At 37.7% G+C, this 14,003-nt stretch overlaps 1 protein-coding gene across 2 annotated transcripts in view; it reads left to right on the top strand.

Annotated features, from left to right (window-relative positions):
- LOC150090180 (CXXC-type zinc finger protein 1-like) overlaps positions 1 to 14,003 on the top strand; it is a 157,309-nt gene that overhangs the window by 138,953 nt on the left and 4,353 nt on the right. For both annotated transcript variants that reach the window (XM_090369001.1, XM_090369002.1), the window contains one exon: positions 1,502 to 1,654. In XM_090369001.1, coding sequence (XP_090225127.1) covers positions 1,502 to 1,654 — 153 coding nt within the window. The remainder of the gene's footprint in view (positions 1 to 1,501; positions 1,655 to 14,003) is intronic.

Raw genomic sequence — 14,003 nt, 5'->3', positions numbered from 1 at the left:
GGTAATCAGAACACTCTCCGAGATACAAATAATTTCTTCAATAGAAGAAAGTGATCATCACTAGGCAATTACTTTGAAAAATATTAAAGGATTTTTTTCATTCTGACATATGGTTTAGTTTAAATTGACTCAATCCCAGCATTTAATTTAAAACCTTGTATCAAAATTGATAATCAACTTATAAAGACTACAATTATGCCATAAACTAAGAATAGCAATCAGTGGCCCTCAGGATGTTTGTGCCCATGGGTCCTTTTTTTAGTCCTGCCTACAAAGTGTTTGCCTGATAAACTACAATGCTGCCCATCTATAAATTTTGATAAGCCAAAAATGCAAAAATTGGTAAGCAAGTAACAAGAAGTATTATATCTCAATGGTTTGGCATACTTTAAATCAAACTGTTGATTGATAGGAGTGAAGAGGAAAGGACTTGTTTATATTGAATATCAATGGAAGAGGAAAGGGCAGGGAGGATAACATGAAGAAATAAATACTAAGGCTTTAATCTGAATGTAGTCAAAATAACAAGCTGCAGTCACTGCAAATTAAAGAACAGCATGAATGCAATGTATTAACATCCTGTTAGCTTCAGATCTTGAATTTAATCTGCCATAGAGATGACTGACATGTCTACTGCATGCTAAATATATTGCTTGCTCTTTGTTTCAAAGTGCCTGTACCATTTCTCATCCACAGTCACTATGTAATCCAAGGAGTAATTTACATTCTCTTCATATCATGTTAGATGCTGCAGGTGCAGTCCTCAAATGTTTTTGTTCGTTGTTGACGGGAACTCATTGCACAGACCTTTGTGTACTGCAGTCTGTCATGGATGATTGTGTAGGCAGGCCCATGTTGACATATCCAGTTTCCTTGCTATATTAATATAAGGAATGCTATATTCATGCTATATAATTCATGGAAGAACTGGACAAACTTTTGGTCTAAATGGATAGGTGAATAGGGCTGATACTGTATAAGCTTGCTCTCTTGCATCATGTGCCACTGCTAATGCTAATATCCATACCTGATGGTGTTACCTTCCAGGATAACATTTTATTCTGTGAAAACTCTTTGAGCTTGCTCTAATGAGGATCATTCACTAGTTTTACATTCCTTAATGGTAATGATTTGTCCATCACGCTCATGGGTGTGATATAAACTTGTTCGATATTAGCTGAAGAAACAATCTCTGCTTTAAGAAACTGAATAACATTGTGTTACAATATTGGATTCTCCTATCACTATAAACACCCATATTGTTTGCTTCCTGCTGTCACTTTCCATACGTTTGTACAAGTCAGCCAATGTACCCTATTCAGTTGGAGCATTAATATCAGTTCACAAATTTACACCATGGCATTCAGTAATTGAAATTTAGAAAATCAGTCTTGTTTTCATTTAACAATTATCTCATTAAAATTTCTCTTTATCCTTACTAAAATAAATATTCAGAGTTTTTTAGCTTTCTTCTCTCCCCACCCTCCTTTTTCTTTTCTAGGCTGCTGATGATGAAGTTTGTGGTTTCCCTCTGGTTAGTAATGTTTTTGAACAGTCAGGAGATTTCTGTAGACTGCCTAAGAAGAAATGCATTAAACATTATAGTTGGGAAAAATTACGTCGAGCAGAAATTGACATGGAGAGGATGCGCTATGTGAGTATGTTACCTAAATTTGTGAAGTGGAAAATAAGCAAAAGTTAAAACTGATTTTTATTTTATGATTAGCTCTACAAGAGTATTTGTTTTTATGATTATCATTATCACATTACTATCCCTCTATGATTTTTATTTATATTATTATTATGCAACAAAAGTCTTCTAATGAAAATTGAAAAACATTTAGCTGATCTCACCATGTGAGTTGCCCTGCTTTGGACTCTTTCAAGAAGCTCAATGTCTTTTTTCATGTGCGATCTCCATACTTGAACACATTATTCCAAATGCAGTCTTACAATTGCCTTGTACAGTGAATTATAAAATCTGTCTCTACAGGATGTTGTTTGATAAATCATTCATAGGACACCATGGGCTTATCTGGCTACCTGTTTATACTGCTGAGAAAACTTCATAGCTGCCCATATAACTCTCAGATCCCTTTCTTCCTCTCCTGTTTTTAATTCGAACCCATCAAGTGTATAAATTATTTTGAAGTTGCTATTTCCTGAGTCTAAGACCTTGCATTTTGCTGCATAAATCATAGCTGCCACTTTCTGACCATTCTTGAAGCTTGGTAAAATCATCTTGAAGAAGCATGCTTGGCACCGAGCCACCTATCCTTTTGTTGATATTGTTAATGAAAATCAGAAACAGTGGTCCAAGAACCAATCCTTGGGGAGGTCCTCACTTCTGACATTACAGCAATCTGAAGAATATCCTTAATCATAACTCTACGCCTTCTTGCCCTGCAGCCACCCTGCAATCCATCTTAGAATCTTTCCAGTAATCCCAACATGTTCCAGCTTATACAGTAACCTTTCCTGAGTCAAATGCCTTCTAACATCCAAAGAAACTGTCAGAGTTGTTTGCTGAATCCAGCTAATTAGTAACTTTCCCAACAAAACCATGTTGTTTGTCCTTCAGTATGCCATTTCTGTCTAAATGGCCCTGGACTGTACTCTTGATCATTGCCTCTAAGACTTTCCTACCACTAAGGTCAAACTAGGCAGTCTGTAGTTAAGACTTCACTCTTGGAAAATTACCTTTATGTATTGATGTTACATTGCCACTTCTCCAATCCAAAGGAATGTCTCCCGAGTCCAAAGATGTCCTCTCAATTAACCTCAATGGTTCAATACACCCTTTGGCCACCTCCATCAGAACTAGGTGTAGTTCTGATGGAGGTTTCTTTAGGCTTAAAAATTTTCCAATAAACAGTCATCTGTGATTTCAAAATCACTAATTCCAACCTCATTCGCACAGACTCTTCTTAGCATAGAGGGAGGTGTTTCATCAGTAAAAACCAACGTGAAGTACTTATTCATTCATCAGCCGGGTTATCAAAGACTTTTCCGCACCTAGTGCACAAGTGTCTGATCTAATTTGCTTTCTTCTTCTTTGTATTCCCATACACGAAAAACTCCTTGTCCCCATTCTTTGCTCTCCTAGCTGGTGCTTTCTCATGCTTAGCCTTGGCCCCCTTAACCTTATGTGTGGTACTATTACAGATCAACTTGTAGCTGTTATGAGCTTCAGTACTTTTCATCACTCTGACTTTCTCCATGTTTTTTCCCCCCTCTATTAGACTGGCCAGCTCAGTGTTCATCCATCAAGGAGGAGGCTGCCATTACTGCCTCCTCCCTCTCGTGCTATATTGTCTTAATGGTATGTATACATTCATGGCTTCCATAATTCAAATGTATTCGTCCTCCCTCTGTGATCTGCCCAATTAATAGATGTCATGCAGCACTATAAACTGCCATGGTCCTATGACTGTTGAGATGGCTCCTCAATGAGCTGAGCTATCTGTTATCTCATTGACAGGTAGTGATTTCATGCATCATCACTCTCTGTCAGTGGCTCTATTATGTCAGCATTAGTTGTCCTAACTATGAGTTCAAATTCACCAATTTTTTTGATAACACTCTTGATATTATTGTAGACAGTTAGGATTAAGCATTCTTCTATAGTTTACTACCCTACACCCCTCGAAGTTATTTGGGCTTGTTTCCCTAGCTTTATCTTCCCGCTTGTTTAAAAATGCTGAAAAAAAAAAGCCGTGAGTTAGGGTTGAATTTGAAAGTGTCTGCAATTCTGCCCAGACATGATAGGAGGGAGTATATGATGTCATGCCTTTTCGATCAATTCAGCCATGGAGAGATTGTGCAAGGCTCAAGGGGTAGAATTTTTTTCAACCTGGTCTGTGCTTGTTAACAGGAGAGACTGCCTCTACAGGGATTGGATACACTTAAATAGAATAAATGCTGATGCTATCGAGGTAGTGTTAGATGGGTCGGAAAACTGCTAGCTTGGGGGGATACACGGACTAATAGATTAACAGTAGCCGCTGGCAGAGGTAAAAATGATTCTTGCACTACTACTATTGAAATGCAATTGAGCAGCAGCCTGGAAAGCAAGGCAATGGGGATTTCCAGGACTGCTGTGAGTCATAGTGGAACAAGTAAATACATGGGTTGTGTTAGGGTAACTAAGAGTAGAAAGAGGTGCACGTATACATATACTTGCATGTACACCAATGCTAGGAGTATAGTTAATAAATTCGATGAGCTTGAAGTGCTAGTCAAGACATCAAAGGCAGATATTGTTAGGATATCAGAGACATGGTGTCACACAGACAAAAGCAGTGCAGAACTGGAATTTGGGGAGTACAATGTGTACAGAAAGGATAGACAGGACAGAAAGGGAGGAGAGGTTATGCTGTTAGTTAAAAAACACATAAAATCTAAGGAAGTGCATCCAATTTATGTTGGTGGACAATGCAATGTTGAGTTTGTCTGTGTGACATAAGCACTGGGAAAGGAAAAATGAGAGTAGGTGTGTGTGTTATCTGATGATGAGACCAAATGAATCTGATGAGCATAATGAGCAATTGTGCAGAGAAATAGAGTGGGCCAGTAAATCAGAGTGTCTTATAATGGGGGATTTTAATTTCCCAGAGATTGACTGGAATTTGTGGGTTGGTCACTCACACACTAGCAAGCCTTTTGTGGATTTATTGGGTGATTGTTTTCTACAGCAGCATGTTTGAGAGGCAACTAGAGGGAGTAAGACTCTTGATCTGATTATCAGTAGTGATTCTACATGCATCAAGAATCTGCAGATAAAGGAGCCACTAGGTGGCAGTGATCACAGTGTGCTGAAGTGGGATTTACTCAAAGAAGTAACTACCATCAAGGGTAAAGAGAAGGGTTTTTGCTTTCATAAAGGTGACTATGGTTGTCTGAGACAGTATTTAAATTCTATACGGTGGGACAACTGATGATGCCGAGTGGGTAAAAGTACCTGCCCAGCAACCCAAAGGTCGCGGGTTCGATTCCCGCCTCGGGCTTGGATCAAAGTACTGCAAAAACCTTGGGAGGTGCAATATGGCCACAGAAGCCGATGCGCCAACAACTACCAAATCAAAAAAAAAAACAACTGATGATGTTACCAACAGCAAATTCAAAATGAGAAGCATTCAAAGAATTAATCTTGGAAGCTACTAGGCTTTTCATACCAACAAAGAAATATTGTTCAAGATTTAGGCCTAAATGGATGTCAGATGAACTAATTAGACATGTGACAGAGAAGAAAAATGCATGGGATACATATAAATTAACATGTGACACAGAAGCCTATGATAGATATAAGTTGGTCTGTAACCAAGTTACAAAGGAGGTTAGGCAGGCGAAGGAAGATTACGAGAAATCTTTGGCAAAGGATGCAAAGAAAAACAGCAAAGAGTTCTTTACTTATGTAAAGAACTCTGATTTACTTATGTAAAGAAATCAGATTGGTCCACTTGATGTCGATGGTTCAACTCTTGATGATTCTGCTCAGGTAGCTAACAAACTAAATGAATATTTTGCATCTACAGTCACACATCAGGAGTTATTCAGGGAGGGGAATGCCAGAGGTTCAACTCTGGCAGTAAGCTAGATAATCTTGTAATAACTGAGAGTAAGTGGAGGAGAAATTGTTGAAAATAAACATAAGAAATGCACCTAGGGTGGATGGAATCTATCCGGTTATGTTAAAGTAGGCAGCAAAGGAAGTAAGCAAACCCTTAGCCATAATTATGAGAGCTTCCTGGACTCAGGGAGGTACCCATGGATTGGAGATAAGCAAATGTGACCCCAAATAACAAAGGAGGATCAAAGGGAAACAAGTAATTACAAACCTGTTAGTTTAACTTCTGTTCCAGGGAAATTAATGGAGGCACTGGTTAAAGAAGCATTGCAGGATCATCTAGACAAGACTTCAGTTATAGCTCGGACACAGCATGGGTTTGTTAAGGGGAAGTCTTGTCTGACTAATTTGATTGGATACTATGATGTAGTCACAAAGGAACTGGATGCAAAGAATAACTTTGATATCATATATTTGGATCTTAGAAAGGCCTTTGATACTGTTGCACATGGAAGACTGCTGCACAAATTGGAGCATGTGGCATTGGAGGCAAATTGCTGCTATGGATAAAGGGATGGTCGAGTGGGAGAAGACAGAGTTGTAATCAATGGACACTGCTCTTCGTGTTATTAGTGGAGTCCCTCAGGGTTCAGTGTTGGGTCCATTGTTGTTTTCTGTATTTATAAATGATATTGATGATATCAGGCCTAATGTCCAAGTTTGCAGACGATATGAAGGTTGGCAGGGTTGTTAATGACTCTAATGACAGTGCACTGCTGCAGCAGGATCTAGAAAAGTTGAGCAGATGGGCTAAGAGGTGGCAAATGAAGTTTAACATTGACAAAGGTAAAGTACTACATATGGGAAGCAGTAATCCCAGAGTAAAGTATCAAATCTGTGGTACCACACTGACAGTGGTAGAGAATGAAAAGGACCTGGCGGTAATTGTGCAGGCAGATATGAAGTTTTCTCAGCAGTGCAGATGGTAGCTCATGGTGTCTTGTCAATGATATACAGCAATTTTTCTAGCAGGGATAAGGAGGTGATTATCCCCATGTATAAGGCAATGGCCAGGCCACACTTTGAGTACTTTATACAGGTCTGGAGGCCTCATTTTAAGAAGGATGTAGAGCTGTTGGAACGAGTACAGAGAAGGGCAACAAGATTAGTGAACAGAACAAAGGGTTGCTCTTACGAAGAAAGGCTAAAGTTTTGCAAATTACATTTTCTGGAGTCTAGGCACCTATGAGGTGATCTGATTGATGTGTATAAAGGCTTGAATGGTTTGAGCATGCTCAATGCTGATGGGATTCTTCCTCTTGCTCGGAATAATCACCTGAGAGGGCATAGATTCAAATTGAGGAAAGACGGGTGTAGGATAGATGTACGGAAGTTTGCCTTTAGCCAGCGGGTGGTTGATTGCTGGAACAAACTTCCATCTGTCGTTGTAGAAGTTGATAGCTTAAATAGAGTCACGGCAGAACTTGAGAAACATTTGGAGCGAGTGAAATAAGGGTGGTTTTTTTTTTTTTTTTTGTATTTTTTTTTGGCTGATGCTATATAAGCTTGCTTTCTTGCATCATGTGCCCTTATGCTAATGCTAATTTGTTACCTCAGAACATCTTGCCAATCTCAGTTGTTGAGCAACAAAAAAGAATTATTGAGATGTGTGCAAGCATTATTTTGACCATATCATCAGATAAACATGTGTGTATATTACCCTTCTCCCCCATAACTAGCTAGTTTCCCTAAACCCTTAAGGTATCCTCAGTGATACTGGTAAAAACCCCTTCGCCACCTTTGTTCAAATGAATACCATCTCTACAAAATAAATGCTTTCTACCTACAAGTGTGGGTCATGATGATAACATTCTTTCCCCACCTCCAGACACACAGAGCCCTGCAGAGTCCTTCAAGTCTTGAGTTAATCCACAAGGCTTTCAGCATATAATTCCCCAATCGTGTCTGGGCAGAATTCCAGACACAACATATTCTGACCTAGCTCGTGGCATTTTTTCACATGGTCCTATATTTATTCAACAAATGGTCAGGTCGTCCTTCATTTAATGTCTTTAGTCCTCACATGAATAATAATGGATTCTTCACTATCCTTAAAACCTGATAATCTGTTGGTAACATAATCAATTGTTGCTCCTAGCAAACACACCCTGGTTCTGATCCACCTATCTTTATTACAAAATATGCTATTGATTTCCCTGATAATAGAATCTCCAAATAAAACTAACTCTCCTTCAACCAGATCAGTATACACTTGACTATTCCTTCCTTGGACCTGAATTGGGGGGTGTATCACTGGGCAGATCACGAGATACTTGAGATTCTGACTAGTTCCCAGTTACATTGTTTTTAGGGTAAGCACACATTTTTTTTCAGCGACTCAAATTCTTGTAATGCATTCAGTTCTAATTTGAGATTGGTACATTCCTTACATTGGATGAAAAAAAAAAAAAAAAAAAAAAAACAGCACAAATTGAGCTTGGTTTGTCTACTAGACTGACATTAGAATACATGCAGCAGGCTATACAATCAACAAACTTGTGACTCACACAGGAAATGCTAGTAGGCATTTCTGTCTGAATCATGATATCCTTGGACTTTGTATTGTAAGTGGATCTTGTAACAAACATTATTCAGATAAAATTTGAACTTAAGAATATTACAAAATTGAAATTTACAATATATTACAGAATTTAAATTAACAATATATTACAGAATTTAAATAAACAAAATATATCAGATTACCGAAATAAGATTTAAACATTACAGAAATTTTATTTAAACAAAAAATTTGTCTACCAGACATCTGACGTTAATCCCCTTCAGGATTGAGATTTAAACACATCTGCTCTCTTAACTGTCTATATTTGAATCAAAATTAATAACTTAAAAATATTTTAAATACTGAATAAAGCAGAAGAAATCATGTTCAATTCTGTCATATCTTTATGCTATTGTTTTGTTCCCCCCATTCTTATGCAGTTTAAAACATTTCTCTCAATACATACGCTGGTGTTCAAAGAAAGTGCCTCACTTAGAAATTTCACATTTCTAACCCTTTTTTTGCGATGGTATGTTACATTAATGACTAGCATCGCAAATAGAAATATAAACAAAAGATATTTATTAATAGTTAAGGCAAAGCTTAACTATTAATAAATATCTTTTGTTTATATTTATACAATTGTATATCCAGTGAAGACAGGATATTAGAGCTGGAAAAGGAATTAGAAAATGTGAATTGGAATATCATCGGTTTGGCTGAAACAAGAAGAAGAAATGAATCACTTATAAGTTTATCAAGTGGAAATCTACTGTACACCAATGGAAACAGTGAAAGGAGTGAAGGTGGAGTTGGGTTTCTGGTCCATAAAGATTTTAAAAACAACATTTTGGAATTCAAAAGTACATCACCAAGGGTGTCAAGACTAATATTCAAGATTTCTAAGAGGTACAAGCTGAAGATTATAATGATTTATGCACCAACATCGAGCCATGATGATGAAGAGGTTGAAGAAATGTACACTGAAATTGAGTCTTCTAGATGAGCAGAAAACCCACTACACTATTATTATGGGGGACTTCAATGCTAAGGTTGGAAAAAGGCAAAACAGCGCAGAAAGAGGAACTATAGGAAATTTTGGAATTGGTGAAAGAAATAAAAGAGGTGAAAGACTTGTGGAATTTTCAGAATCTCAAGGACTGTCAGTAATGAACACTTTTTTCAAGAAAAGGGTGAACAGAAAGTGGACATGGAAGAGTCCAAATGGATTAACAACTAATGAAATCGACTTCATCCTCACTAACAGAAGATATATTGTGAATGATGTTACCGTCCTGAATAAGGTAAATGTTGGAAGTGATCACAGAATGGTAAGATGTACACTTGATATAGATGTAGGAAAGGAAAGGAAAAAACTGACTCGAGTAAATAATACAAAGGTCTTTGAAATAACAGAGGGGGAGAAAAAGCAGTATGTACTGGAACTTAAGAAAAGTTTGAGCTTCTGCAGACTGCTCAGGACCAAGATATCGACGAGGAATATTACAACTTTCTGAAAGTGATAAAGCCCAAGAAACCTATAGGGAAACAGCAATCCAAAGAAGAAAAAATTAGTCAAGAAACACTTGTCATGATGACCCAAAGACAACAAATGAAGAGCAAGAAAAACACTGACAGGGAGAAAATTGAGTATACTGAGTTATGCAAAGCCATTAGAAAGAGACTCAGAGAGGACATAAGAAGATTTAACACAAGAAAAGTAGAACAAGCATTAAGGGAAAACAAAGGATTTAAATCAGCAGCCATGAGCAGTAATACAGAAAGACAAATGATACTGAAACTGAAGAATAGCGATGGTGTACTTATAAACAGCAGAGAAGACATAATTCAAATAGCAGAAGACTACTATAGAGAATTATACAAGGAACGAGGGAATGATACCAGCAGTGGGGAAGATGGATTGCAAAGTAGCAACACATACGACATACCCGATATTCTTCCTGATGAGGTAGAACATGCATTGAAGAAAATGAAGAATTGGAAAGCCCCGGGGGAAGATGCAGTTACTGTAGAGTTGTTAAAATTGGGAGGAAGAGACATAACACAAAAACTGGCAAGGCTCTTCACAAAGTGCATTAGAAAAGGTGTGATGCCTAACCAGTGGAATAATGCAATCATAGTTTTGCTGCATAAGAAAGGAGATAAATCAGAAATTGGAAATTATAGACCAATTAGCTTGTTATCCCATATCTACAAGTTGTTCACAAGGGTCATTACTAACAGATTAGAAAGAATACTTGATGAGAATCAACCAAAAGAGCAAGCTGGCTTTAGGACAGGATTATCAACTGTGGATCACCTTCACGTAATATCACAGCTAATGGAGAAAGCAAATGAATATAAAACACCATTATGCCTGGCATTTGTGGATTATGAAAAGGCATTTGACTCCATATAGCATAAGGCAATGTTTCGGGCACTGGAAAGACAAGGCATAGATTCTCCATATATTATGATTTTGAAGAAAATATATGAGAGTGCTACCTCCTTTATTAGACTAGACAAAGACAGTAGCAAATTTAAAATCGAGAAAGGAGTTCGACAAGGAGACACAATATCTCCGAAGCTGTATACTGCTGCCCTTGAGGAAGCTTTCAGAAGATTAGACTGGTCGCAGAAAGGAGTCATTGTGAACGGAGAGTACCTAAACCATTTACGATTTGCAGATGACATTGTGGTCATAAGCCACGATCCCAAAGAATTAGAGGAAAATCTTAATCAGTTATGCACAGTTAGTAAGGATTTTGGACTAAAGATGAATATGGCTAAAACAAAAGTAATGATGAACAAGTATGCCAGGGAAAGGGAAATAATGATTGAAGGAGCAGTAATTGAAAAGGTGGAGTCATACACTTATCTGGGACAAGTTATTAGCTGTAATAATGATAAATGACTGGAAGTCAAGAGAAGAATAAATTTTGGATGGATAGCATTCAGGAAATATAGTCACATACTGAAGAGCAATATCCCAGTTTGTCTGAAACGTAAAATAATGAATCAATGTATACTCCCCACCATGATTTATGGAAGTGAAACTTGGGCACTCACCAAAAGAATGGAAGAGAAGCTAAGAACTACACAGCGAAGAATGGAACGAATTATATTGGGAATCAGACTTTTAGATAAGAAGAGAAACACATGGATTAGGCAACAAACTCAAGTAAAGGACATTCTTATCAAAACTAAAGAACTAAAATGGTCTTGGGCAGGACACATAGCTCGAAGACATGATGACAGATGGACTAAGAAAATAACAGAATGGTATCCAAGAGGAGCTAGAAGAAAAAACCTGGAAGACAAAGGCGGAGATGGATAGATGAAATTCATGAGTTTGTGGGTATTAAATGGATGGCCAGTGCTAAAAACAGAAGGAACTGGAAAGTTGCTGGAGAGGCCTTCATCCTCCAGTGGATTGAAAATGGCTGATGATGATGATGATGAAGGCAAAGCTAAGTAATATTTGACAGTTGCTCTCAAAATATTCCAAAATGAGCATTTGCAACCTTTATACAACAGTTTTGGTAAACACAACAATTATGGCTGAAGTGTTATCAGAAACCCTCAATTTGCTTCAGTTTATCATTTTAAATGGAAAACAAAATGAAAAGTTCACCAGGTGCAAACTAATATTTAGTTGAACTGCCTCTGCCCCTGATGACAGCAGCACACCGTCGCGGCATTGACAAGATCAATTTCTGAAGATAATAAACTGATAGTTCATGGTTCCAAACACGAATTATGGCTTCCTCAAGTTCATGAAGGGTCTTTGGTTTCTTTCTGGCAACTGCGGATTCCACACGATGCCAACAGTTCTCTATAGGGTCCAGGTCCAGGCTGTTTCCTGGCCAGCTAAGAGTTGTAATGGACCATTCTTCCATTTTTTCACCTGCAACAAATGTAAACACATTACTGTTGAACATCTAATGCAGAAATGAAGCTAGACTAACTACAGAAGTGCCTACTTACACTTTTCACCCGATGACAAGGAACAGAGGTCCTGAAAGATGCAGTTACTTGATAGGTTAAAATGGTCTCTAATGGTTGGCAGCAATTTACCTTCCAATATAGCCAGGTATCCATTGGCATATACAGAACCTTTTATAAACTGCAGGTGACCTACTCCACGATACGAAATGCACTCCCATATCATTTGGCTGGTAGAGAATTTCACTGTAGACACCATACAGCCTGGATGGCATTCTTCACCACGTTTACAGCGAATCGTTTGTCTCCCATCAGAGCTATGCAGGTTGAATTTCTTCTCATCCGAGAAAATAACTGACTTCCATTGCTCTGAGGTCCATTTGACATGCTCCTTACACCAAATTAATCAGGCCTTTTTCATTTTTTTTGTGAGGAGGGGCTTCTTCTTTGGACGACGGGCTACAAGTCCATTTTTGAAGAGGCGTCTTCTGACTGTTACTGCACTTGCTACCACTCCTATATGTTCTTCCCATTCTCTTTTCAGCTTAGACGAAGAAGCTTTACGGTTTTTGAGGCATAAGTGCTTCAAAACGTGGTCTTGTTTTGGCCTAGAGACTCGTTTGCATCTGGTTCCTTTTTCCTATCAGCAGAACCAGTATTCTTGAGTTTGGAAGGAAATCTACTCACTGTCGACTGATTACAAGACACTCTATAAGCAATATGACTGGAAGAACATCCTCACGTAAAGCAACAATAGCACTCTTTTTTTGTGGTGTCAGCTGCATGTAACTCGCCATTCTGACACAAGCAAGGAATGACTGCAACTATTATAGAGTGTGCTTTATATAGTTGAAAGTAACAGCTGATGCAGTATTACATCATCACCTATGCATGTGAATCTTATCTGATGCAATCTGTAGAAAATATTGCCATATACTTACGTTATTCGGATGACAATTACAATTTTAAGGGGTGTGGCACTTTCTTTGAACACCAGTGTATATTCTTTGTGGCTAGTGAAGACAGGTGGTACTTTTATAGGGCTAACATGTTCATGTACTGCTGTCTCATTCCACTTCAGTAAGTACAATATCATTTGTGCAGTAAAAAAAATTCCTTAAAAACACCTTTTGCATTAATGGAAACTTCTGATTATCTTGTATGTGAATGCTACATAAAGAATGATCGCACTGTTAATCATTCTATATATATATAAAAGGAATATATAACAGTTAAGAAGGGAAATAACAAAAGTTATAGTATGTCTAATGCTCCAAAACGCACAGTGCAGCAGTAGAGGAAGCAAAAGGATATAAATAATGTGTGGTTTGTAGAATAAAGTGTCTGTGAAAATGGAAATGAAAAGTACACAAGGCACCAGAACTAAGAGAAGTTTAAGGGATAGTAGAAAGTGGAAGTGATTTAGTGGTTAAATAAATACATAACACTATATTCAGATATGGAAGGGCAATTTTAGCAAGAGGTCGAATCAGGGGATGGCAAATATGCAGAATCTGAATATAGTAAATGAAAATATGATACATAGCCAGGAAATTCATCAGGGGACTACTCCTGGCCATGTATCAGGCACTGCATTTCCAAACTTGTCTGTAGTATTAGAAAAAGGGGGACAAATATGCGGCCTTTTATCGTAATACTAGTAGACAAGGTAGTCCCTACACAGTGTAAAAAAATGTAAATTAAAATAAATACAAATTTACAAAAGTGTAATGTGGAATATAATACAAATGTATGTGAAGCGCATGAAAAAGTATAGACAAGCAATTATTGCTTGTCTATTTTTGAAGTTTGAAGAATTTGCGATAAATTTGAGATGTATGATACCATGCAAGATTTGTGCAAGCAAAGATCTGGGACGTTATTGTATGTGCCGAAGTTTGTGAATAGTTTAAAGGCAAGACAGATGAGGAT

The sequence above is a fragment of the Mastigoproctus giganteus genome, chromosome 2 (genome assembly GCF_048544385.1).
Source record: "Mastigoproctus giganteus isolate SK-2022 chromosome 2, ASM4854438v1, whole genome shotgun sequence".
Lineage (NCBI taxonomy): Eukaryota > Metazoa > Arthropoda > Arachnida > Uropygi > Thelyphonidae > Mastigoproctus > Mastigoproctus giganteus.
This window is presented reverse-complemented; position numbering and strand designations above follow the sequence as displayed.